Here is a 27531-nt window from a genome sequence, read left to right on the forward strand (position 1 = left end):
GGCTGAAGGTTTCTGAAATGATACATTCTGGCTAGACCTCCTTGTAGGCAAGAAAGCATTTGGAAAGTATTTAGAGCTTTTGGCAGCTTGTTTTGCTCACAGCTAGTTAGAAAATAGAAAAGGACAAGTTGGAAGGGAAATAGTGGTAACACTGACTGCTTGCTTGTTTTTCTTAAAGAAGCGCTCGTGATTAAAATAACTTGTGGCTGATTTGATTCCTCTACATACCTCCTAAAACAGCTTCTTCCATTTCCTACATAAACCTATGAGAACAATCCATCTTTTAGCTTCTTTTTTCCACATACCATTCTCCTAATGAAGAAATGAAGATGACTTGTATGATGAAGTCAGCCCACATGCAAGCATTTCCCTGTCACCGCCCCTCCCTTTCAGCCTGCCACCTCTGCATGCTTTCATTTCTACTTGGAAAGTCCTCTTTTTTTTTCCTGCTGCTAGGCCTATTATCTCCTTCTGTGTCTTCTCTTGAAGACGCCTCATTTTGGTACCTCCCCTTCACATTTTTGTACTGTGTCTTTTGAAGTGTCTTATGTTGATGAATACGGGCATCGGCCTGTTCTGGTGTTTTGGTACAGATGCTGCCTTGCCAGCTGGAGGCTTGTAAGATTCTTGATGACTGGGCCACCACATTTCTTCTTCTTCCTCTTCTTCGTCTTCTCCTCCTCCTCCTTGTCTTCCTCCTCCCTTTCTCCCCTTCTTCCTCCTCTTCTTTTTTTCTTCCTTTGTCACATTTACCACCACCTTTGCCCAAGCAAGATTCTTCATGAGAAAATGATTGGATTAAAAGAAGAAAGTACTGGGCCCAGGTGCCCTAAAGGAAATGATAGCTTTCCAAAATGTATTTTTAACAATTTCAAACACAGTGGGTATGGGTATCAGATCCATGAGAGAAAAACAAGAGCATGTGCCTCCTCTTAGGCCATCTTCTTTGACACTGTTTTGTTTGTTGCCTTTTTTATAGACAGGGTCATGCTCTGTTGCCCAGGTTGTAGTGCAGTGGTGCGAACATGGCTCACTGCAGCCTTGACCTCCCAGCTCAAGCGATCCTCCTGAGTAACTGGGTCTACAGGCTTGCGCCACCATGCCCAGCTGATTTTTAATTTTCTTGTAGAGATGGCGTCACTCTGTGTTGCCCAGGCTGGTTTTAAACTTCTGGGCTCAAGCGATCCTCCCACCTTAGCCTCCCAAAGTGCTAGAATTACAGGTGTGAGCCTCTGTACCTGTCCCTGTTTGTTGCTTTATCCCCAACACCTAGGACAATTCCTGGCTTATAATAGGTACTTAAATATTTGTTGGATGGATGGATGGATGGATGGATGGATGGATGGATGGATGGATGGATGGCTCAGCATATGTCCTAGGATAAGTTTTCTTATTTGTATTTTATAAGGCTTATGGTAGGGCACCCTGAAATGTTTTGAAAGGAAGAAATGTCTGACTGGAATTGTACTACAGGAATGTCCATCTCTCTGAGGCATGAAAGAATGATGGTATAGGGGCCAGGTGTGGTGGCTCGTGCTTGTAATCCCAGCACTTTGGGAAGCCGAGGCAGGCGGATCCCTTGAGGGTCAGGAGTTCGAGACCAGCCTGGCCGAACATGATGAAAACCCAAATTATTAAAATTACAAAATTTACTGAAATTTACTACTAAAATTACAAAAATTAGCCGGGCGTGGTGGTAGGCACCTGAAATCCTAGCTACTCTGGAGGCTGAGGCAGGAGAATCAATTGAACCCAAGAGGCGGAGGTTGCAGTGAGCCGAGATTGTTCCACTGCACTCCAGCCTGGGCGACAGAGTGAGACTCTGTCTCAAAAAAAGAACGATGATGTAGGAAGGTTCTCATGAAAGGAAGCTGCAGTTCTTAGGATTTTCGAAGGAAAAGGTTTTAGAGGTGCGTGTGTGGTGGTGGGTGGTGTATGTATACAGAACATTAGAAGTAGTGGGGACGTTAATTCTTCCTCAGTTTTTCCTCATTTATTTGAAGAGAATTACTTTTTTTGAAAAATGTGTGAATGTTTATGTCAAAACTGTATTGCGCTAACTTAATCTGCTCTATTTCTGTTCCAGGAGGCTGAACAGTACCCAGGGGGAGATTCGTGTCGGTCCTAGTCATCAGGTGAAGTTCATTTTCATAGCTTCCTTAATAGGTTTTTGTTTCTTATTACTCTGCTGGCACTTTATTCTGTTGAGCAGCATCTTAGAATGTTGTTATTGCTATAGGGAATTTTATATAAATACAGAGGTTCCCCCCCCAGATCACCACATACATTTACCATCTCCCATTTTTAAGTGCAAAGTTCAGTAGTTAAGTACATTAATATTGTTGTATAGCCATCACCGTCATCTATCTCCAGAACTCTTTCTATCTTGCAAAACTGAAATTCTGTACCCAGAAACAGTAACTCCATTTCTGTTCTGCAGCATTGGCAATCACCATTCTCCTTCCTCTCTCTGTTTTTGACTGTTCTGCCTCATCAAAGTACCTCATGTGAATGGAATCATACAGTATTTGTCTTTTTGTGCCTGATTTATTTCACTCAGCATAATGTCCTCATGGTTCATCCGTGTTAATAGCATGTGTCAGAATTTCTATCCTTTTTAAGGCTAAATGACCCATTGTATGTACGTATCACTGTTTATCCATTCATCCATTGATGAACACTTGATCACATATTTTTATTTAAAACATTTTTAAAGCCAGGCACAATGACTCATGCCTGTAATCCCAGCACTTTGGGAGGTTGAGGCAGGTAGATCTCTTGAGGTCAGGAGTTCGAGACCAGCCTGGCCAACATGGCAAATCCCGTTTCTACTAAAAATACAAAAATTAGCCAGGCGTGGTGGCAGGCGCCTGTAATCCCAGCTTCTTGGGAGGCTGTGGCAGGAAAATCACTTGAACCCCGGAGGCAGAGGTTGCAGTGAGCCAAGATCGTGGCCACTGGACTCCAGTCTGGGCAACAGAGCAAGACTCTGTCTCAAAAAAAAAAAAAAAAGATAAAAGATGTTTAAAACCTCTTTTCCCGGCTGGGCGTGGTGGCTCTCGCCTATAATCCCAGTACTTTGGGAGGCTGAGGCAGGCGGATCACCTGAGATCGGGAGTTTGAGACCAGCCTGGCTAACATGGTGAAACTCCATCCCTACTAAAAATAGAAAAATTAGCTGGGCATGGTGGTGTGCGCATGTAATCCCAGCTACTCAGGAGGCTGAGGCAGGAGAAATCACTTGAACCCAGGGGGCGGAGGTTGCAGTGAGCCAAGATTGCGACATTGCACTCCGCCTGGGCGACAGAGCGAGACTGTCTGCAAAAAAAATAAACAACTTCTTTTCCTTCAGGAGAGTCAAGATGGTTAGGACACTTCAGTCAGAGGGTTGCTGTGTCACGACTGTTGCTCTTTCTTATTTCATTGCATTTATTACAGCTCTTTGGTTTTTGTTGTTGTTTTTACGTTTTTCAGAGACAGGGTCTCACTCTGTTGCCAAGGCTAGAGCACAGAGGCATGATCACGGCTCACTGCAGCCTGGACCTCCTCCTGGGCTGAAGCAGTCCAACCTGCCTCAGCCTCTGAGTATCTGGGACTAAAGGCATGTGCCACTGGGCCTGGCTCATTCTGTTTTAATCTCAGTATCAGTTAGGATGCTTTCACTGGCAGGACTCTGGCTCTGTTTCTGTCTCCCATGTCATGACATCCTGGTCAGGCAGGACTGGGGCTCTGCTGTGCTTCTCTGAGACTCTCTTGTACCCAGCTGGCCTCCATGGAGGTGGCGTCATCCTCAGCTCAGTTTGACTGATTCTAAGATACACTTTTTTCCTTCACATTTGCTCCTATAGTTGGGCTTCATTGTACATTCTGTGGTGTGGTTATAATTTATTGGCTATATTTTATCCTTTCTCAGTGCACATAAAATAACAGTGGATCTTACAATGAATGAAATTTAGCAAGTGTTGAGAGGAAGAAAGAATTGGACTTCTTTTCCCCTTAGGAGCAAGGAAAATTTCCCCAGCAGGTCCCCAGTAAACCCACGTATTGTTGCCATGGATTGGGTCATGTGTCTATTTCTAAACCATGAGGAAAGAGTTTAACATGATTAGCCCTTGAGTTGGAATGGATGCTGGGGAATCCACAGCTAAGGCCATCATGCCTAAAGACATGGGATACAGGCAGCAATGAGCCTTGGAAGTGCATAGAGATTTCAGTCATCTGTCTAGTTATTATTTCTGTCTAGATTTTGAGCATTTCTAAATTGTGTGTCATTTACATTTTTAAATAACCTATTTTAACTCTAATGAAAGAACTTAAGAAGTGAAGGAGTTACGAAGTGAAGTGAACACAAAAACTGTCAGGGTCCCATAGTTTATAGAAGATACTTCTCATCCCAGACCTGGGGTTATAACTGATACAGACTGAAAGAAGCTGCAGGAGGACAGTGTCTGCTTGTTCAAGTAGAGTCTTTTGTTGGTGTGTTCCATTAGGTGGGCCTGACTGCCGCCTCGGGGCTGTATTTTCGGTCTGGGAACCTGGTACTCACCTAATGCCACTCAGTTTCGTCTCCCATTCTCTACTTTCTCTTGCACTGTATTTTACTACCCATTTTTTCCCTCTCACTGTGTATTTCCAGTGTCTTGAGATCTTTGTACCAGACTTTTATTTTATAGATTTTTTTTTCGTACCATAAAAGAAAATGTAGTTCCTAAGGAAAAGATGCTTACATTCTTGGAAAAGGAACAAATTTACTGTGATTGGATTTTTGTATACCACCATTTAAAATCAGATGTTTGGTTTTTTACATCAGATTTTAAATGTATTCTGTGTGCTTCATTTTCAAAAAGAAATGTTTTGGAGCACCAAAAATAATAGAACTTTTAAAAATGAATTGGCAACTTTTACCTTTTTAAAATTTTTGACTTTTGGCTCACGCCTGTAATCCCAGCACTTTGGGAGGCCAAGGTGGGCAGATCATTTCAGCTCAGGAATTCGAGACCAGCCTGGGCAACACGGCAAAACCCCATCTCTACAAAAAATACAAAAATTAGGTAGGCATGGTGATGCATGTCTGTAGTCCCAGCCACTCAGGAGGCTGAAGTGGGAGGATTGCTTGAGCCTAGGCGGTTGAGGCAGCACTGAGCCAAGATCACACCATTGCACTCCAGCCTGGTGACAGAACCAGTCTTTAAAAAAAAAAAATTAACCTCTTTATTAGGAAAATATTAACATATACAAAAGCAGGGAAAGAATAATACGGTAAAGTCCTTCTCTTCATTACTCAGCTTCCACAAGTATCAAATCCTAGTCAAACCCATTTCATTTATTCCCCCTCACACCTCTTCCTGCCGTTACTTTAAATGCCTCACAAATACATCATTTTCCTTGTAGATGTTCCAAAAATAAGGGATTTGGACACAATCACAATATATCAGAACATATAAAAATTAGCAATTTCTTAATATTCAAGTGTATACTATGCCCAGATTTCCCTAATTGTCTGTCTGTATCTTTCTCTCTTTCTTTATATTTTCATAGTTCAAATTAGAATCTAAATGAGAGCCATTCATTGCAGTTGATTGATACATCTCTTAAATCTCTCTTAATTCCCAGGTCCTTCCCCCAGTCCCCCAGTGTATGTGGTAAAGAAGCTATTTCATCCTGTAGGGTGTTCTGCAGTCTAGATTTGGCTGATTGCATTAAATTTGTTACTTTGCTCTTTGAGAAGCTCTTTAACTACTTGAGAATTAGTAGTTAAATCTAGAGGTTTGGCCTCATTCTAGTTTGGTACCCTGCCTTCCAGAAAAATGCTTCATGGGTGGTGGTAAGTGCTTCTGCCAGGAGGCTCATATGTCTCTTTTTTAATTGTAATTAGCAGCCACTGATCTTTTTTTTTTTTTTTTTTTTTTTTGAAACGGAGTCTCACTCGGTCGCCCAGGCTGGAGTGCAGTGGCACAATCTTGTCTCACTGCAACCTCCACCTCCCGGGTTCAAGCCATTCTCCTGCCTCAGCCTCCTGAGTAGCTGGGATTATAGGCACCCGCCACCACACCTGGCTACTTTTTTGTATTTTTAGTAGAGACGGGGTTTCACTATGTTGGCCAGGCTGATCTCGAACTCCTGACGTCATGAAACACCCGCCTTGGCCTCCCAAAGTGCTGGGATTATAGGCCTGAGCCACCGCGCCTGGACACCACTGATTATTTCTTAGATCCATTATTTTATTAGGGATTTCAAAACAGTGATATTCTAATTCTACCATCCATTTATTCCTTGTATAAATAAATGAAACTTCACCCTTATCTTTCCATGGTTACCAGTGGATTTTAGATTATTTTTAAATCTATAATCAACTTTAATCAGTTCTTATTGATGATTAAAAGATCCATTTTGGGCCAGTAGGAGCATCTTCCTTCGTATTTGTCCTTTTCACTGAATCCTTTTTCTCTGGTAAGACATGATTTTACTGCCTCACCTTATACATTGTCTTCCCTAGATCTGGAATTAAACTTGTCTCAGAAGAGCCCTCTTTTATTGTAGTGGGAAGTGGTATTTACATACTGGGTGCTGGGGTATTCATTCTTACTGGGTTGGTTGCTATTTCGAGGCATTTTCAGTAGACAGAATAGAAAATAGGTGTTTTATTTCCCTACTTTCTTAAAGATAAAATACATTATAAATTTATGCTGGTACATCCAATTCAAATTCAGATTTTTATATGGCCTTTATACTAATTCTGTCCTTCTTTTATCTATATCTTTATTTTTTTGCCGTGACTCAAATCCCATTTTTTAATGACACCAACAAAATTACTTATTTGCTTCAATTCCATAATACACATATAACAGCCCGGAATAGCAATAATCACATGGCTACAAACAATATGCTTATTGAAAACAGCTTGGTATTGCGTTTTGTTATGTATATCCTGCCAGGGCTGTATAAGCAAATTAATATATCTTAGAGTTACTTGAAACAGTTCCTAGGGTAGAACCAGCTCAATTGTTGCATTTCTTTCCATTTGGTGTACAGTTTTAATGAGATTATTATTATTTAAGCTTCTTATTTTCATTCCCTCTGCCCCTTCTTAGATAAATAATAACATAATATACATCCTTTTGCTACCTTTCTTTTAACAGTATATTCCTGTGTTCTCCTCATAGCAGTATATAGAGCTCCTTCTCATTCCCTTCTATAATACTATTTCATAGAACTCCATGTATGAATGTAGCAGTTTATTCATCTGATCCCTATTAATAGGCATATGAGTTGATTCCAGTCATTTGCCATTACATGTAATGCTTCAGTGAATAGCCTGTGCATACAGATTTTGATGTTTTTGCCAGTGTATCTTGGAGCTGTATCCGCAGAAGCGGGATGGCTGACTTAGAAGACAAGTGCATATATAATTTTGGGGGTGTTGCCACATTCCCCTCCATGGAGATTGTATCAGTTTGTGTTGACACTAGCAACTAATATGAGTGCTAATTTTTTTCATGGCTTTATGTGTTGTCAAACATTTGGATTTATGTCAATATGATAGATGCAAAATTGAATATATGCCATTAATTTGCATTTCTGTTGTCAGAGTGGTTGACTCATCAATTCTTATGATTAAGAGGCATTTTCGTTTCTTTTTCTGTAAACTGTCTAATTATATTTCTAGTCCATTTTTCTCAAGAATAGGGGGGAGGTTGGTCCTGCTCACAGTAATAGTACTTTTCGATTAATAACAGACATTAGAGAACTGCTGTACCCAGTACTGTACTTGGTGCTGGGGAAGCAGAACTCAGTACTAGTGTCAAAGACCTTTTGACTCCAACATTTGTTGTGTTGTTGTTGTTATTATTATTATTATTGTTGTTGTTATTATTTTGAGATGGAGTCTTGCTCTGTCACCCAAGCTGGAGTGCAGTGGTGCAATCTCAGCTCACTGGAACCTCCGCCTCCCAGGTTTCAAGCGATTCTCCTGCCTCACCCTCCCAAGTAGCTGGCACTATAGGCGTGCGCCACCACACCTGGCTAATTTTTGTATTTTTCGTAGAGACAGGGTTTCACCGTGTTGGTCAGTCTGGTGTCAAACTCCTGACCTCAGGTGATCTGCCCGCCTCGGCCTCTCAAAGTGCTGGGATTATAGGCGTGAGCCACCACGCCAGGCCCATTGTGTTTTAATTTTATCCCACTATTTTCACTACGTATTAAGCAGAACTAATTGTGACACTCAGTTCGATGTTAGAGAAGTCAATACTTAACCAAAGAAGAACATCCTTGCTTGGAGAAAGTCAGCTTGATACACATTTAGAGGCATGGAAGACAGCCTGTAAAGCTGTGTGGGTGCTGACGGCTAGCCTGAGAGCCACGTGGCCTACTAATGTGATGTTTTGCTATGCAGTTGCCTCAAAAACTTGAATAACCAACATTTAAAACCACAAACTTTTACATAAATGTGAAGATTTCTGGAATTTGGAAAAAGATGGAGGATGTACACACACTGGGTCCCATTCCTGTGTGGCAGCATTCCCTGGATGGGGCGGTTCTATCTCCATTTCCCCGTGGTCCACTTCACTCTTGAGTTCTTCACACCTGCACATCCAGGTCGGGAGCCACTGCCACACATAGCTGTTCAGCACTTGGAATATGGCTAGTCCAGATTGGGGTATGGCATTTTGTTTAACGTGACTACTAGAATATTTAAAATTAAATATATAATTCTTATTTTATTTCTGTTGGATGGTGCTGGCTTATATTCAGCCTGCTGCATTCACTTAAATTGTTTGCCCAGGCTTCGTGTCCCATGGAGCTCTGTCAGACTCATGTGCCCATGGTCATCATTTGACAGGATGAGAACATGAGTATCTTGCAAATGTCTGACTTTTCACAGGTCTCTGCTGGTTATGGTGGTCATGGCACCTGCTTGCTCTTGCTCTGTCCCAGCAGAGTGTGGGTGAGAAAATGCCGCAGATACTTAAATCTGATCACTTACAGTCTTGGTGGGGAGCACTGTTGCTCGAATATTTTTTTAAATTCTTTTTATTGAGGTATACTCTATGTACAGCGAATTGTTCGTATCTTATGTATGCTTTTCAATCTGCCGTGATGATTTGTATCAAGGCACAGTACATTTCTGTCATCCCAGAAAGGTCCTTCCTGTTCTTCACAAGCAATTCCTTCTTTTGTAAAGCAATCACTGCCCTGATTTCTGTTACCACAGGTCAATTCAACTACATATATATATATATATATTTTTTTTTTTTTTTTTTTTTTTGAGACAGAGTCTTGCTCTGTCACCTAGGCTGGAGTGCAGTGACACAATCTTGGCTCACTGCAACTTCTGCCTCCCAGGTTCAAGCGATTCTCTTGCCTCAACCTCCCAAGTAGCTGGGACTACAGGCACATACCACCACGCCTGGCTAATTTTTGTATTATTAGTAGAGACGGGGTTTTATCATGTTGGCCAGGCTGGTTTTGAACTCCTGACCTCAGGTGATCCACCCACCTCAGCCTCCCAAAGTGCTGGGATTATAGGCATGAGCCACCGTGCCCAGCCTCAACTATATATAAATTTTTAAAATTTGATTTAATTTTACTTTATTTTATTTTTGAGACGGAATTTCGCTCTGTCTCTCCCAGGCTGGAATGCAGTGGCACGATCTCAGCTCACTGCAACCTCTGCCTCCCGGGTTTAAGCAGTTCTCTGCCTCAGCCTCCTGAGTAGCTGGAATTACAGGCGCCCGCCACCGTGCTGGGCTACTTTTTGTATTTTTGGTAGAGACAAGGTTTCAGCATCTTGGCCAGGCTGGTCTTGAACTCCTGACCTTGTGATCCACCCACCTCGGCCTCCCAAAGAGCTGGGATTACAGGCGTGAGCCACCAGGCCTGGCCTCAACTATATTTTTTAACATTTACTTTAATACTCATCTAGTTTTGGTATTGACCATGACTTATATTGCTATTGACTGCCTTAAGAGTAACACTATTCTAATAGGATAGCTCACTTAATTTTTTTTAGCACATATCCTTAGGTGAGGTATCATTCGCATATGTCTTCTTTGTCAACTTGTTATATTGGAAATGTATGTGTGTTTCCCTTCTTTATCAGTAGCTGTTATCGTCTAAAGACATTATTTTGGTTTTTTGTTTATTTTATGCATATGTATGTGCTTCAGTTTTACTCTTGGTATCATGGTGGCACTGGTTTACTTTGACACTGTTAAGCAGATATTAAGCAGTCTATTGTGAAATCTTCTATGGTGAAATGATCCTGACATGTGAAATAGGTCAGTTTAAATGACTCATGGTTTTGTTGTTATTTTTCTGCTGTCCAAGGAAAGAGGCTCAGTAAAACATTGTATATGTTCCTAAAGACTGCTTATTGAGATAGCTCTTTATAATTAATACATGCCTTGATTGTGACTTACTCATCCCTGTCTTACAGGCCAAACTTCCAGATCTGCAACCATTTCCTTCTCCAGATGGTGATACAGTGACCCAACATGAGGAACTGGTCTGGATGCCTGGAGTTAACGACTGTGACCTCCTTATGTACTTGAGGGCAGCAAGGTAATAGGAATCTACCCCCATCCTGCTTTCTGAATTAGACCATCTGAACTGATTATAGGCAGTAAACTTTGCCTTTCCCCTGAGATTTTATTTCTATATTGGGCGTTCTCTGACTTTAAGTTTGGTTACACCCTCTGTAATCGGGACCCTGGCTCTTCTTACCAGAGAAAAATAGTTTGAAGTAATTTTTTTCATGATGAAGTAATGTTTTTCTTCTTGGTGTTTGCCCCACATCAAATTTTGGAACTTTTCAAGAGGAAAACAGCTTAGGCCATACATACAGTTACCAAAACCTCTCAATCCAGTTGAGTACTTCAGTCATTCAGCTCATCTGAAAACCCCACTACAGAGGGGTGGGGGTGAGGGGAGGGAGAGCATTAGGACAAATAGCTAATGCATTCGGGGCTTAAAACCTAGATGACGGGTTGATAGGTGCAGCAGAGCACCACGGCACACATATACCTAATGTAACAAACCGACACATTCTGCACTTGTATCCTGGACCTTAAAGTAAAATTTAAAACAAAAACAAAACCCTCTACAGATTTCATGTTCTGTCTCTACTTTGTGGCTGTTCATTAGTGCCTGTCCTGAACTTGATGTTTTTGTGGCTTGCCTACATGAGAATATTTATCTGTGATCACCCTCGTGGCAGTTGCATAGAACGTACAAATGCCTTCGATGCAGAGAGAAGTGTGAATTCGCTCCTCACATGGCACAGAGCGGGCGCCACAGAGCAGGTGTCATAGAGCAGGCAGGCAGGCTTTGTATGTAGTGATTCTGGGTCTTGGCAACATCAATAGCATGCAACAACAACAAAAACATGAAAGCAAGGATTAGGGCATCTGAATTTTAACCCTGGCTGGGTTTGTGAGTTTCTTTTTTTTCTTTTTTTCTTTTTTTTTTTTGGTTGTTACTTGTTTTGTTTTTTTGAAACAGGGTCTTGCTGTGTCACCCAGGCACCAGGCTGTGCCACCAGTACAGTGGCACAATTATAGCTCACTACAGCCTTAACTTCCTGAGCTCAAGCGATCCTCCTGCCTCAGCCTCCAGAGTAGCCAGGGTTATAGACCCGTGGCACCATGCCCGGCTATTTTTAATTTTGTTTTTGGTTGAGATGGGGTCCTTTCTATGTTGTCCCAGTTACCTGGCTGTTTTCTAGTCAACGGTGTTGTGCATGGTGGCATTCAGTAGAGATGAGAATGTGTAAGTGGAGTGAATGACTAAGAGGTTTTATCTCTGGTTTCTCACCTTTTTTTTTTTTTTTTTAAGACAGGGTCTCACGCTGGAGTGCAGTGGTGTAATCATGACTCATTACAGCCTTAACCTCCTGGGCTCAAGTGATCCTCCCACCTCATCCTCCCCAGTAGCTAGGACTACAGGCATGCACCACCATACCTGGCTAATATATTTTTTTTGTCCCTCTATGTTGTCAGGGCTGATTTTGAACTCTCTGGCCTCAAGCAGTCCTCTGGCGTCAGGCTCCCAGAGTGCTGGGATTACAGGCGTGAGCCATCACACCCAGCCATGATTTTTTACTTTTAATTCACCTAAAGGTAGTTGATATGCAGAATGAGAGGAATTAAGTAAAATTTTAGATGACTTAATTTCACATGTTTTCTGGAGACTTTTCTTTCAGAAGATTGTCATCTACTGAAATTGTGGCTCATAGATTTAGATTCTTCATGCTCTCAAATCTAAAATCTTAGTACTGCTAAAGCATGGGAAGAAACAATACAAATGGATCTGACTAAAAGTAACATATGTCTTTCTGCGTGAGTGAAGAGGAACTTAAATTTATTTTTGGTCTGGGCGTGATGGCTCACGCCTGTAATCCCAGCACTTTAGGAGGCTGAGGCGAGCAGATCACCTGAGGTCAGGAGTTCGAGACCAGCCCGACCAACACTGTGAAACCTTGTCTCTACTAAAAATACAGAAATTAGCTGGGCATGGGGTGTGCCTGTCTCAGCTACTCGGGAGGCCGAGGCAGGAGAATCCCTTGAATCCTGGAGGTGGAGGTTGCAGTGAGCCAAGATTGCACCACTGTACTCCAGCCTGGATGACAGAGTGAGACTCCATCTCAAAAAAAAAAAAAAAAAAAGATTAAACAGGAGCAGAGGCAGAGCTGGGAACTGGTTCATCATGCGTGTAGTAATGGAATTTGTTCTGGGCTGGAAATGTCCTCTGAAAATTGAAGGTCTAAGTCTCTGTCCTGATATTACTATGTACTAATAAAGGAAAAACCTTTTCTTCTGAAGGAGCATGGCGGCATTTGCAGGAATGTGTGATGGAGGCTCTACAGAGGACGGCTGTGTCGCAGCCTCTCGGGATGACACCACTCTGAATGCACTGAACACAGTAAGTCTTTTGAAGTCACCCTGAGTGGGAAGACACTTCTTTTTCCCCTGAACTGGCTGTAGGGAATGTGTGATGAGTGCGGAGCATGAAGTCACCTGTAGACTCAGGAGTGAGTTGTGGTCTTGGCTGTTGGGTGCCATGGGGGCTCCAGGCCAGTGATGTGGCACCTGCAGGTTCATTTCCTAATCTGTGTCTGTGCTGCAGGTTTGAGGTGACTCTCAAATGAGATCCTAATAATAGCACCTGATACTTAACTGAGGCCTCACAAAGCCAAGTACTGTGCGTAGAAGATCTTGCTTAATCCTCACAACCACCTCTAGGTTCTATTTTTATTTTCATTTATTTTTTATTTTTTATTTTTTTGAGATGGGGTCTTGCTCTGGCAGTGGCGCGATCTCAGCTAACTGCAAGCTCCGCCTCCCGGCTTCACACCATTCTCCTACCTCAGCCTCCCGAGTAGCTGGGACTACAGACACCCACCACGCCCGGCTAATTTTTTGTATTTTTAGTAGAGATGGGGTTTCACCATGTTAGCCAGGATGATCTCAATCTCCTGACCTTGTGATCCTCCCACCTCGACCTCCCAAAGTGCTGGGATTACAGGCGTGAGCCACCACGCCCGGCCTCTAGGTTCTATTATCATCACCTTTTTAGACATAAGGAAATGAGTTGAGAGAGATTAAGTCACAATTTAAGGTCATACCCCCAAGATTGGAATCTGGAAGCTGTGTTTTTGTACTTCACTGTTTCTGAGACCATGTATTTATTTTAAAGCACATGGAGGGATGGGAAGAAGCTAAACTTTTTTGCATAAACTTGTTTTTTATAAAGTATACTTTGGAACATGTTAATATTTTACATGACTATAAAAAGTTTTACAAGAATAATTTCTAAAAAATTAAAAGTAAAGGGAAATAAATGAGGCTAATGTTACTGAGTTGGTTGCATGACATACCATCATAATTACTCATCTACTTTAATCCCATAATAAACACACAGCAGCTCAGATAACAACACACTGCCGCAAACAATATGATTACTGAAACCAGTTGTCTTTCATTCTCTTTGTTTGTTGTTGTTGTTTTTATTTGTTTTGGCCTTAGGCTATATCCCATGGGGCTGTATAGGAATATTAATGTATTTTAAAGTTACATGAAATAATTCCTCTCTATCATTACTAATGTGAAACCATTAAATCTGAAGAGCTAATGATATTTATGGAATCAATTTCTGATATATTGATAGTCTGCATCGTTGTGTATGTTAGTTAGTATGAGGCTAAGCACCTCTTCTGATGATTAACCAAATGTCATTTAAGCACCCCTTTGTTCTTGTTCTTTTTTTTTTTTTTTTATTTCTTGAGAGGTCACTATAGTTAGAAGAGACTTTCAAGATCATCTGTCCCAGTTTCTAAATAGGAGAATCCGAGGCGGCTAGATGACTTAAATACTGACTGTCCCAAAAGTTCCTAACACAGGGAAGAAAGTAGTCCCCATTCCTGATTTAGAAATCTACTATGCAGCTTGCTTTTGAGGAAACGTAGATATCTGCATGATATGGCTGATTTTTATTCCTAGTATAATTAGGTTTCTTGAGTATGATATAACATTTGAGTGGTTTTGCTAGGGATATGCCATTCTCTAAATAAGAGAATGTTTTTTCACATTGTCATAAATATTGTGTGTGTGTGTACATTCTCACTGATTTGATAGGATAGTTAGTGGGGATTTTTTTGTTTGTTAGTTTTAAATACAGAATCTTTATTTTGAGCATATGATTGAGCCAGAAGGGGCCTTTAAGATTATTTTACAGATGAGGAATCTGAAACTCAGAGGTTGATGATACTACTACCCAGTAGAGGCTGTGGTAGGTTAGATATGAATGTCTGTGAATTCAGAATACCTTAAAAGTGTGTGTACAAAGAGAAAGTCTTTGATAGGAACTTTTTTCTGTTGTTGTTGTTGTTTGTTGTTGTTTTTTCTTGAGGCAAAGTCTCGCTCTGTCACCCAGGCTGGAGTGCAGTGGCACAGTCACAGCTCACTGTAGCCTTGACCTCCCAGGCTCAAGTGATCCTCCCACTTCAGCTTCCTGAGTAGCTGTAGCTGAGATTACAGGCATGTGCCACCGCACTCAGCTAATTTTTGTTTTTGAGACCATCTTGCTCTGTTGCCCAGTCTGGAGTACAGTGACAGTCTTGGCTCACTGCAGCCTCAACCTCCCAGGCTCAAGCTTTTCTCCCACCTTAGCTTCCCAAGAGCTGTAGCTGATATCATAGACGCCCACCATCACGCTTGACTAATTTAAAAAAAAAATTTTTGTCAAGATGAGGTCCCACTATATTGCTCAGGCTGGTCTCGGACTCCTGGGCTCAAGTGATCCTCCTGCCTCGGCCTCCCAAAGTGCTGGGATTACAGGTGTGTGCCCCTGCACCTGGCCTTTTTTTAAGTTTTATTTTTTTTTGTAGAGACATCGTCTTACTTTGTTGCCAGGGCTGATTTCAAACTCCTGGTCTTAAGTAATCCTCCTGTCTCAGACTCCCAAAGTGCTAGGATTACAGGCATGGGCCACCATGTCTGGCCAGTTGTTCTCTGTATAAAAGCTTTGTGAAAAAAATCCTGCTTTCATAACTGTGCTATCAGTTGAATTTTGAATAATGAAGATCTTGCCATATTTAATTAAATGTCTATTTTTGGCACTTTCTTGAATGTATATGATTTATTCCCCTTTTTATTCCAAACTCTCTTAAGAATTCTGTAGACCATACTTCAGTATAGAAATCATTTTGGCTACTTTTGCCCATGGTTCTTTGTGGCAAGCTCCTTCTGAAGGTTTTGTTAGCACTCCCAGAGATTTTTTTGTTGTACAATTTTTCATTTTTATGACACTGAAACTCTCTAGACTAGCCTGACATGGCTCAGGTGTCTTAGGTTATGTGTACATATTTTGTGATGAATTGAAAAGTTATGTGCTGTTTTAATTTTTGTACTTCACTGTTGAACTGACTCCGAAAACTTTAGTTGCAAGCGTTTTCCTAATGAAAAATGAATGAAAATATCCTGTGAGAGAAGTTACTGGGATTTTTTACTTCCCTAGAGTAATAGAAGATTTGAGCTGTGTTAAGTAATAAGTTAAGAAGATATATACATTGTTGTGTGGAAAGCATTTATTGTTTTCTTAGAGTATAGCATAGATTTAAAACAAGGTTAGGCATTTATCAGTTTAGAAGAAACCTGTGAGTAATTAGTATATATTTCCTGCTTCCTAGGGCAACATAGAACTTCAATGAAATAGGCTATGTGGCCACATTAAAGTGTGTTGAACATCCAGTAGGAGTATTTAAATATGAGTAAATTTAAATAAATCGTTTCATTTTTAAAACTGCAATTGGTTTAGAAAATTTTTGAGCTGTCAGTTCTTTTTTGTTTGTTTGTTTGTTTGAGGCAGGATCTTGCTCTGTTGCCCAGGCTGGAGTGCAGTGGTGGATCACGGCTCACTGCAGCGTTGACCTCCTGGGCTCAAGCAGTCCTCCCACCTCAGCCTCCAGAGTAGCTGGTACCACAGGTGTGCACTACCATGCCCAGCTGTTTTTCTTGTTTTGTTTTGTTTTTTGTTTTTGTTTTGAGATGGAGTTTTGCTCTTGTTGCCCAGGCTGGAGTGCAATGGCGCGATCTTGGCTCACCACAACCTCCCAGGTTCAAGTAATTCTCCTGCCTCAGCCTTCCGAGTAGCTGGGATTGCAGGCATGTGCCACCAAACCCGGCTAATTTTGTATTTTTAGTAGAGACAGGGTTTCGCCATGTTGGTCAGGCTGGTCTCGAACTCCCGATCTCAGGTGATTCACCTGCCTTGTCCTCCCAAAGTTCTGGAATTACAGGCGTGAGCCACTGCGCCTGGGCCAGCTGGTTATTTTTACTTGTAGAGATGATGTCTCACAATGTTGCCCAGAGCTATCAGTTCTTTATGACAATTATATGGACCTATTTTTGAATCTAAGCTCTTAGATTACTTATTTTTATTGTTTTTTCTTCATTATTAACAGAAGAGATTGCTAGTGTGTAATTTTTGAAACAACTTATTGAGGTAAGATTTATGTATAATAAACTGCTCTGTTTCAAAGTCAAAAATTTCAGGGTTTTCGGATATATAAATCTGTGAAACTACTTATAAATCTGTGAAACTACTATAATGTCAAGATACAAAACATTTCCAACACCCCCAAAAGTTGCCTCATGGCCTCTTATAATCATTTTCTGCTTCCAGCCTCAGATAGCCATTGAAGTATCGAGTTTTCAATGTTTTTTTTTATTTTTTTAAAATCATTTTGGAGTAGTTTGCATTTCGCGGAATGTTACAGGAATGGAATCATATTGTGTGACTTCTTTGGGCATAAGGATTTTGAGAGCCAGTTGTGTTTCATGTATCGATGGTTCATCCCCTTTTTATTGATAAGTATTCGCTTGTATGGATATGCATATTCACAATTTTTTCATATTCTTTAACCTGGTTAAACAACATTCTGGTTGTTTATAAGCTTTTGGCCATTATAAATAAAAGTTTTTTCAACATCGTTGTATGAGTCTTTATGTTGACATTTATCTTCAGTTCTCTCAGGTAAATACTTGGAGTGGCAGGATTGTTTGTACGTAGGAAGCTCTCTCAGAAACTGTCAAACAGGTTTCTTTTCTTTTCTTTTTTTTTTTTTGAGATGGAGTCTTGCTCTGTTGCCCAGGCTGGAGTGCAGTGGTGCGATCTGGGCTCACTGCAACCTCCTCCTCCCAGGTTTAAGCAGTTCTCCTGCCTCAGCCTCCTGAGTAGCTACAGGCACGTGCCACCACGTCCAGCTAATTTTTTTGTATTTTTTGTAGAGACAGGATTTCACCACGTTGGCCAGGATGGTCTTGACCTCTTGACCTCGTGATGCGCCCGCCTTGGCCTCCCAAAGTGCTGGGATTACAGGCGTGAGCCACTGCGCCCGTTCTGTCAAACAGGTTTTTTTTTTTTGAGACAGAGTCTTGCTCTGTCACCCAGGCTAGAGTGCAGTGAGTGATGCGATCTCCGCTTACTGCGAGCTCTGCCTCCCGGGTTCACGCCATTCTTCTGCCTCAGCCTCCCGAGTAGCTGGGACTACAGGCACTCGCCACCACGCCTGGCTAATTTTTTGTATTTTTAGTAGAGATGGGGTTTCACTGTGTTAGCCAGGATGATCTCGATCTCCTGACCTCGTGATCCTCCCGCCTCGGCCTCCCAAAGTGCTGAGATTACAGGCGTGAGCCACTGCGCCCGGCCTACAGGTTTCTAAAGTGGTTCCAATTTAGATTCCCATCAGTAGTGTGTTACAATTTTACGTCCTTAGCATCTTCACCAAGACTTGGTATTGTCAGTTATTTTTTTTTAAATTTTATCCATTTTAATGGATGTGTAGTGTGATATCTCATTGAGGTTTTATTGGAATTTCCTAATTTAATAGGGTTGAGCATCTTTTCCTGTTTTATTGCCCATTTGTTTATCTTTTTTTGTGAAGCCTCTGTTCAAATAGTTTGTTTACTTAAAAAAATTTGTTTTACAATTTAGTTGTAAGGATTTTTTGTTAATATTTCAGGTAGAAGTCCTTTGATATATGTATTGGGAATTATTTGTCCCATACCATGACTTTTTTTCATTCTTTTAAAAAAAATTTTTTTTCTTTTTTTTTTTTTTTTTTAAGTCTCACTCTGTCACCAAGGCTGGAGTACAGTAGAGTGATTATAGCTCACTGTAACCTCAAACTCCTGAGCTCAAGCAATCCTCCTGCCTCAACCTCCTGAGTACCTGGGACTACAGGCTACCACACCTGGCTAATTTTTTTTAGGGTTTTTGTTTGTTTGTTTGTTTCTTCTAGTGACAGGGCCTCACTATGTTTCCCAGGCTGGTCTAGAATGCCTGGCCTCAAGTGATCTTCCCACTTCAGCTTCCCAAAATGCCGGGATTAAGACATGAGCCACTGCACCTGGCCTGACTTTTTTTCCTTAATGTTAACTTTAATATATAGTTATGCTGAAGCTTAATAAGTCATTATTTTCCTTTTATGGTACTATCTCTGATTACTCCAAGATTACAAAGATTGTTTCTGTGCTTTATTCTAGAAGTTTTACTTCTCACATTTAGGTCTTTGATTCATTTTGAACTGTGATGCGTTAATTATGGAGTGAAAATTGATTATCTTCCACACAGGTACCTGTTGTTTGAACAATATTGGTTGGAAAAACTTTTCTCATTTGACTGCCTTGACATTGTTATTGAAAATCAGCTGCTTTTTTATGTTTGGATCTTTTTCTGGATTCTATTCTGTCTCATTGATCGTTATTAGGGCCTCTGTATTTTGAATACTGTAGCTATATAGGAAGTCTTGACCTCAGGGGTGTCTTTCTGCTTTAAATGTGATTTTAAAGATTGCTTTGGCTATTTGAGGTAATTTCCATTTCCATGTAAATTTTAGAATCAGCCTTCCAGTTTCTAATTTTTAAAAAGTCTGGCAGGCGCGGTGGCTCACACCTGTAATCCCAGCACTTTGGGAGGCCGAGGTGAGCGGATCGCCTGAGGTCAGGAGTTTGAGACCAGCCTGGCCAACATGGTGAAACCTCGTCTCTACTAAAAATATAAAAATTAGCCGGGCGTGGTGGCACGTGCGTGTAATCTCAGCTATTCAGGAGGCTGAGGCAGGAGAATCACTTGAACCCGGGAGGCGGAGGTTACAGTCAGCCGAAACCGTGCCATTGCATTCTAGCCTGGGCAACAAGAGTGAAACTCTGTCTCAAAAAAATAATAATAATAAAAAATAGAAAGTCTGATGGAATTTTAATTGGGATTCTATTGAATTTATGGATCAGTTTGGGAAATACTGACATCCTAACAATATTGGATCTTCTAATCCATAAATACGATATTTCTCTATTTTTAAAGAAGTTGTCTTTGATTTTTTTTTTTTTTTTGATTAAAAAAAATTTAAAGAGGTCTTGCTATGTTATTCAGTCTGGGCTTGAAGTCCTTGGCTCACGTGATCTCCTGCTTCAGCCTCCTGAGTAGCTGGGACTATAAGTGCATGCCACCATGCCCCGCTTTCTTTTACTTCTTACAATAAGATTTTTTGGGAATACAGATCTTACAACATTTTGTTAAATTTACTCCTAAGTATTTCCTGTTTGAGGATTCTGTTGTAACTAAATGGTCTTCGATAGCATAGAAACACAATCAGTTTTTATATGTTGGCTTTTTTTGGTCCTGCTAAACGTGTCGTGTGCAAATATAGTTTTACCTCTTCCTTTATGATCTATGTGTTTTATTTCTTTTTTGTGCTTTATTGCACTTCCTTGAACCTCTGCTACAATACTGAATAGAAGTGATGAGAGTGGACATTATCTTTCTAATCTTAGAAAGTTTTCAGTCATTTACTATTAAGTACAATGCAGTTTTTGTTGTATTTGTTTGTTTTGAGAAAGGGTCTATTGCCCAGGCTGGAGTGCAGTGTAGCAATCTTGAATCACTGCAGCCTTGACCTCCCAGACTCAAGTAATCCTCCTGTCTGAGCCTCCCAAGTAGCTAAGACTACAGGGTACACCATCATGCCCAGCTAATTGTAAAATTTTTTGTAGTGACGGGGTCTCACTATGTTGCCCAGGCTGGTCTCGAACTCCTGGGCCCAAGTGATCCTCCTCAGCTTCCCTAAATGCTGAGATTATAGGTGTAAGCCACTGCACCTGGCCTTTCTTTGTTTTTTTAATCAAGTTAGAATGTTCTCTTATATATCCAGGTTGTTGAGTTTTTATTGTGAATGGGTGTTGAATTTTGTCAGTTGCTTTTTTTTTTCCTTCTGCATCTAATGAGATTATTATATGATTGTTATTCTTTATTTTGTTAATATAGTGAATTACATTGATTTCAAATATGAAGGAACTGTTTGTTCCTAGGATGAATCCTGCTTGGTCACTACGTACTATTGGATTCAATTTGCTAATAATTTGTTAAGGAATTTTACATTTGTGTTCATGAGAGATATTGAGTTGTAGTCTCCCTTCTTTGTAATAAGGAGTTTGGTAATAAGAACTTTGGTTTTCATATCAGAGTAATACTCCCTCAAAAAATTAGTTGGGAAATAGTTCTTCCTGTTCTGTTTTCTTGAGATGTTTATAAAGGATTGATATCACTTTCTATATCAAATGTTTGCCAGAATTCACAGTTTAGCCATCTAAATTTTTTTATATGGAAAGTGCTTTTTTTCTTTTCTTTCTTTTCTTTTCTTTTTTTTTTTAAGATGGACTCCACGTTGCCAAGGCTGGTAATTTGTTTCCTCTTGATCAATATAAAGACGTTTCAACATTATTGATCTTTTTAGAGTTTGGTTTTATTATTTTTTCCCGTTTGTTTTATATTTCATTGGTTTCTGTTCGTTATTAATTTTTTTCTACCTATTTGGGGTTTAATTTGATCATTTTCCTCCTAGCTTTCTAAAGTGGGATGTTAAATAGCTGATTTTACCACAAATTTTGATTTGTTGTGATCTATTATTCTGTTCAAAAATGTTTTGAATTTTTTGGTGATTTCTTTGACCCATGAATTATTTAGTACTAAATTCCTTAATTTCCAGATACTTGGGGCTTCTCTAAGTTTTATTTTTTGGAATGTTATTGATTTCTAATTTAATTTAATTCAGTGGTCAAAGAGTACTCAGTAACATTTCAGTATTTTGAAATCTTTTGAGACTTGTTTCTTGGCTGAGCATGTGATGTATCTTGGTTCATATTTCATGTGTACTTGTAATCAACTTATACTCTGTAGTTACTGGGTGTGCTGTTATGCAGGTGTCAGTGGTTGATGTTAGTATTCATATCTTCTCTTATACTAATTTTTTATTTATCACCTAGTTGTATGTTACTGAGAGACATGTATGAAAGTCTTCAATAGTGATTGTAGGCCAGGCGCGGTGGCTTACGCCTGTAATCCCAGCACTTTGGGAGGCCGAGGTGGGCGGATCACAAGGTCAAGAGATCGAGACCATCCTGGCCAATGTGGTGAAACCCCGTCTCTACTAAAAATACAAAAATTAGCCGGGCGTGGTGGCGCACACCTGTAGTCCCAGCTACTCAGGGAGCCTGAGGCAGGAGAATTGCTTGAATCTGGGAGGCGGAGATTGCAGTGAGCCAAGATCGCGCCACTGCACTCCAGCCTGCCAATAGAGCGAGACTCCATCTCCAAAAAAAAAAAAAAAGTGATTGTAGAGTTGGTTGTTTCTCCTTTTGATTCTGTTAATTTTTGCTTCATATATTTGAAGTTGGTTATTAGACACATGAACACTTAAAATATTTGTGTCTTTCTCTGTCTTTTGACCCTTTTACCTTTCTGCTGTAACCTTTTTTGTGTCTACTAATATTCTTTGTCTTGAAGTCTATTTTGTCTAATATTAATACAGCCACTATAGTTTTCTTATGCTTCTTGTCTGCATGGTACATCTCTTTACAACTTCTTACTTTGAATCTTGTTTTTTCTTTGTATTTAAGGTAACATCTCCTGTGTTCTTTAGTTGTTTCATGCCTTTTTATCTAGTTTGGCAAGCTCTGCCTTTTGTTTGGAGTGTTGAGTCTGTTTTAATTTAATGAAGATGGTTTTCAGGTTATATAAAACTTTAGCCATATGTCTGTTTTTTGAGACAGAGTTTCGCTGTTGTTCCCCAGGCTGGAGTGCAATGGCGCAATCTCCGCTCACCACAACCTCCACCTCCCAGGTTCAAGTGATTCTCCTGCCTCAGCCTCCCAAGTAGCTAGGATTACAGACATGCGGCACCACGCCCAGCGAATTTTGTATTCTTAATAGAGACAGGGTTTCTCCATATTGGTCAGGCTGGTCTCAAACTCCCTACGTCAGGTGATCTGCCCACCTTGGCCTCCCAAAGTGCTGGGGTTACAGGCGTAAGCCACCGGATCCGGCCCACATTCTTAATAGTAGAGGCCTCATTGAAGAATCACAGAGGTAGTTAATAAATAAATATCTTATTTTCATGGCCACATGACTTGCTACTTTTGGTCCAATAGTGAACTGGCAGATAGTTCAGGACAGTTGTTCTTTGTTTGTTCATTTATGTTAACATGTATTTCTTATCTTTTCATACATAAGAAACAGCTTTGTACCGCTGTAGAGGAAGAAGATGTAATAAACATGTTGGTCTCTCTCATTAGGAAAAGACGGATTTCTTAGTAACATTGGGCGTATTCCTTTTTGTATGTAGCAATGATATGTTTTATTTTAATATTTCAAATGTGAACACCTATAAATGTAAAATTGTTTTATTTGGCTGGGCACAGTGGCTCACACCTGTAATCCCAGCACATTGGGAGGCCAAGGTGGGTGGATCACCTGAGGCTGGGAGTTCCATACCAGCCTGGCCAACATAGTGAAACCCCATCTCTACTAAAATTACAAAAATTAGCTGGACGTGATGGTGGCGCCTGTAATCCCAGCTACTTGGGAGGCTGAGGCAGGAGAACGGTGTGGCCTGGAGGCAGAGCTTGCAGTGAGCCGAGATGGCGCTACTGCACTCCAGCCTGGACGACAGAGCGAGACTCCATCTCAAAAAAAAAAAAAAAAAAAGCTTTATTTGTATTTTTATATATTAAATATAAGCTTATGTTAAATATGAAGAAGTAATAGTGTTTCCCCAGAAAGATCTTGTGTGGAAATATTTCTGTGTGTGTTTCCTCATACAGTGTTTGCATTAGGCTCATCTGAACACTTGCAGCTGACATATAATTTGTAAACATCATGCTATAGAACATGAAGATGATCTGTCTTATCCTAATGGGGTTAATTTAGCCACCTTTGAGTGCTTACATTTATTTGGCCATTTACAAAATAGACCTTTATATTCCTACTTAGAAACTGCAGAAAAGCCCCATCATTTGAGACTAAGGTTTTGTAGAATATATCTTGCCAACTTATTTTTACTAAACTGATGTTGGATTTCCTTCTTTGGGCTCAGGTATCTTTCCTGGTTTCTAATACAATTCAAATTATTTTGCTTTTTCTTCTCAGTAATTTATTGCCATTTTCTCACCAACACTAAACATAACTATATATTCACTGTGTATAAGTAAAATTTATAATCATGCAACAAAGATTTCACCTCCGCCTGGACAGTTTTATTCCCTGAGATACGGGTGGCTTTTAGACGTTTGGATTAAGCTCTTTATGTATTCAAGAGAGGACATGTTTGTTTGCTTATTTATTTATGCACACCCACATCTCCTTCAGCAAAGAATTCAAGGCTCCCAGCGGCTTCATAGTTTTTCATCTCTGGTCTATAAATATCACTATTTGTTAACTATTGAGTATTAATTATTTGTGTTTTCTAACCCTAGTCTGATGCCTGATACATGGTAGAGAGATACTAAATGGTTGTTGAATGACTGAATAGATAAATCAAGTTCAAGTTCATCTCACACTTGATCATCCAGAAATTGATGTTAGGAAGTTGGCATAGCAGAATATGCAGATAACCCTATTCTAAGGATCATTTTCATTTCTCTTTTATTCTAAAAAATTAAGTCCATAGAATTTTTGTCAGATTTTTTGTTTGTTCATTATAAATGGCCTTCACTAAAGTATCTGGACCTGGATTAGCTTTGCAGTGCTTATGACTTGAATGTGGAATATTTCTCAGCTCCCAAATAAGGCATTGCCGGGAGGCCCTTTCGTAAGTTTTCCCTAAGCATGTGAGAGGAGCCTTCTGACATTCATTCCATACCTACACCCTTTACTTAAATGTTTCTATCCAGATGAGTCAACATTAAATGGTTAATGTTTGCTGGCTTGGGTTAAGGTAAGATGTTGGGTTTTCTTGTCGTTCAGGATTTTTTATTTGTTGTTGGAAAGTCTAATGGGTAAAGGTGATATGCTCTATGATTTCTTATTATGGAAATCCAATAAATTTCAGAACAGCACCTCATATAAATCAGCCTTGACAGGCACTGTTGCCAGTGTTTTATTTATGTAATAACAGGATATTGAAGTCAACAGAATGTTGTGCTGTTAATCATAGCATTAGTGAGGATGCAGAAAAAGATCACGCAGTTGAGGTTTTCTGGTATAACCAAGACCTTTTCAGCTGATTATTAGCATAATAATATATAATTTTCAACTTTTATTTTTTGAAAATTTTCCAGTTTTAGAAACATTTTGAGCTATTGTTTTGAAAATTAAGTGTTTAGGTGTTCACCTGTGTGGCTTCCTTTGGGCTAAGAAATTCATAAATTCCCTTCTAAAGTTCCATGTAACAACATTTTAACACAAATTGCGTGATTTAATTTTTGTCTTTTTTTTTTTTTTGCGACAGAATCTCGCTCTGTTGCCCAGGCTCAAGTGCAGTGGCAGCATCTTGGCTCACTGCAAGCTCCAACTCCTGGGTTCATGCCATTCTCCTGCCTCAGCCTCCGAAGTAGCTGGGACTACAGGCGCCTGCCACCACGCCCGGCTAATTTTTTTTTGTATTTTTAGTAGACGGGGTTTCACCATGTTAGCCAGGATGGTCTTGATCTCCTGACCTCATGATCCACCCGCCTCAGCCTCCCAAAGTGCTGGGATTACAGGCATGAACCACCATACCCAGCCTATTTTTTGTCTTGTTTGAATGAAATGAAATGGCTTTTAAAATTTAGTACTTTGTTTCTTTTTAGATAATATGTAGCTTTATTTAAAGTCAAACTTTATACCCCATTTTCTTCTTTTCCCTGAACATGAGAGAGAGCATTATCTAAACTTCTCTGGGGTGGATGGGGAGATAAAAGGCCACTTACAATCCAATTAGGTTCTTTATTTTTATTTTTATTGAGCAGCCCTAGGCAACTACTCATCTGCTTTTTGTCTCTACAGATATGCCTATTCTGGACATTGCATATAAATGGCATCATATAATAAGTGGCCTTTTGTGACTGCTTTCTTTTATTGAGGGGGTACTGTTTTCAGGCATCATCCGTGTGGTGGTATTAGCCATTTTTATATATTACCATTTTATTTATCCTCCTGGTCTGCTTCGCGTGTCATTTAAAATGTGGCACCTGCACTAAGCAACACTCCTCAGGTCTGATCAACATAAGGTGACCCGGGGATACCCCTCAGTTATCCTAAAAGCTCATCTTCTCAGTGCAGTCTCAGCTTATAAGAATGTGTGTTCATCACATTCTTTTTAGTCCTGTGTTGTAGTCTTGTTATGTTTCATTTTTCCTTGTATATGTGTTTTTGATAAGCCATTTCTTTCCCACCCTGAGCTTTTCCACTGAATTTTGAGCCAGTCATAGGACCTTAAGTTCATCACTATTAATTTTATTTTTTTAGGTATCAACTATTGGTCAGCTTCCTGATTATAAAATTGAAATGTATTTCTGGTTTGAGTATTTATATGCTAGGCAAAAGTTTAAGTGCTTTTTATGAATGAATTCATTTAATCTTCATAACAATTCTATGAGGCAAGTGTGGTTATCATCTAAAAATTAATAAGCACACTTATTTATATACACAATATTTATATACATAACTATTTAAACTTGGTTTAAATTGAGGCCAGTACCTTATAGCGTCTTCTTGAAATGTCTGGTTAATCGGGCCGGGTGCGGTGGGTCACACGTGTAATCCCAGCACTTTGGGAGGCCAAGGCAGGCAGATCACGAGGTCAACAGTTTGAGACCATCCTAGCCAACATGGTGAAACCCCATCTCTACTAAAAATACAAAGATTAGCTGGGCATGGTGGCATGCTCCTGTAGTCACAGCTACTTGGGAGGCTGAGGCAGGAGAATCGCTTGAACCCAGGAGGTGGAGGCTGCAGTGAGCCAAGATCGCGCCACTGCACTCCAGCCTGGTGACAGAGTGAGACCCCGTCTCAGAAACAGAAAGAAATGTCTGGTTAATCTGTAATTTGGAGGATTTGCTGTTCAGCCAATCAGAAATCCTTCATGCCAAAGCTTTTCCTGCATCTCCTTCCTGTTTCCTAGGTGCTCAGCAGGGACTGAGGAATGTGATGTGATTCAGCTTTTACTTTTGTTTGGCATAAGTTAGAAAGTTCATTTACTCATTTAAGAAACTTCTTTATCAGATGATTTTTTTCCATGTTAAAGAGTGGTAAAATGTTTTGAGATATATGTGGTATTTATAAAAACATCCACTTACCATTTGATCAGTTAGAATTTTAACATATTTGAGCCTATATTAGTATTAATAACACAATGTCTTCAGCAAATTGATAAAAAAAACCTTTAGCCTTTTTAAATTTAAAAACAGGCTTAGGCCGGATGCGGTGGCTCGTGCCTGTAATCCCAGCACTTTGGGAGGCCGAGGCGGGTGGATCACCTTAGGTCAGGAGTTCAAGACCAGGCTGGCCAATATGGTGAAACCCCGTCTCTACTAAAAATATAAAAATTAGCCAAGTATGGTGGTGCATGCCTGTAATTCCAGCTACTTGAGAGACCGAGGCAGGAGAATCGCTTGAACCTGGGAGGTAGAGTTTGCAGTGAGCCGAGATCATGCCACTGTACTCCAGCCTGGGCAACAGAGCAAGACTTCGTCTAAAAAAAAAAAAAAAAAAAAAAAAAAAAAA

General features: G+C 40.2%; 1 protein-coding gene across 8 annotated transcripts in view; it reads left to right on the forward strand.

The window, feature by feature from the left end:
* The window catches only part of RERE (arginine-glutamic acid dipeptide repeats), a 461116-nt gene that overhangs the window by 306323 nt on the left and 127262 nt on the right, over positions 1-27531 (forward strand). For all 8 annotated transcript variants that reach the window (XM_031006017.3, XM_031006032.3, XM_055383731.2 and 5 more), the window contains 3 exons: positions 2087-2135; positions 10436-10560; positions 12819-12918. In XM_031006017.3, coding sequence (XP_030861877.3) covers positions 2087-2135; positions 10436-10560; positions 12819-12918 — 274 coding nt within the window. The remainder of the gene's footprint in view (positions 1-2086; positions 2136-10435; positions 10561-12818; positions 12919-27531) is intronic.

Source organism: Gorilla gorilla, chromosome 1 (genome assembly GCF_029281585.2).
Source record: "Gorilla gorilla gorilla isolate KB3781 chromosome 1, NHGRI_mGorGor1-v2.1_pri, whole genome shotgun sequence".
NCBI classification, from domain to species: domain Eukaryota; kingdom Metazoa; phylum Chordata; class Mammalia; order Primates; family Hominidae; genus Gorilla; species Gorilla gorilla.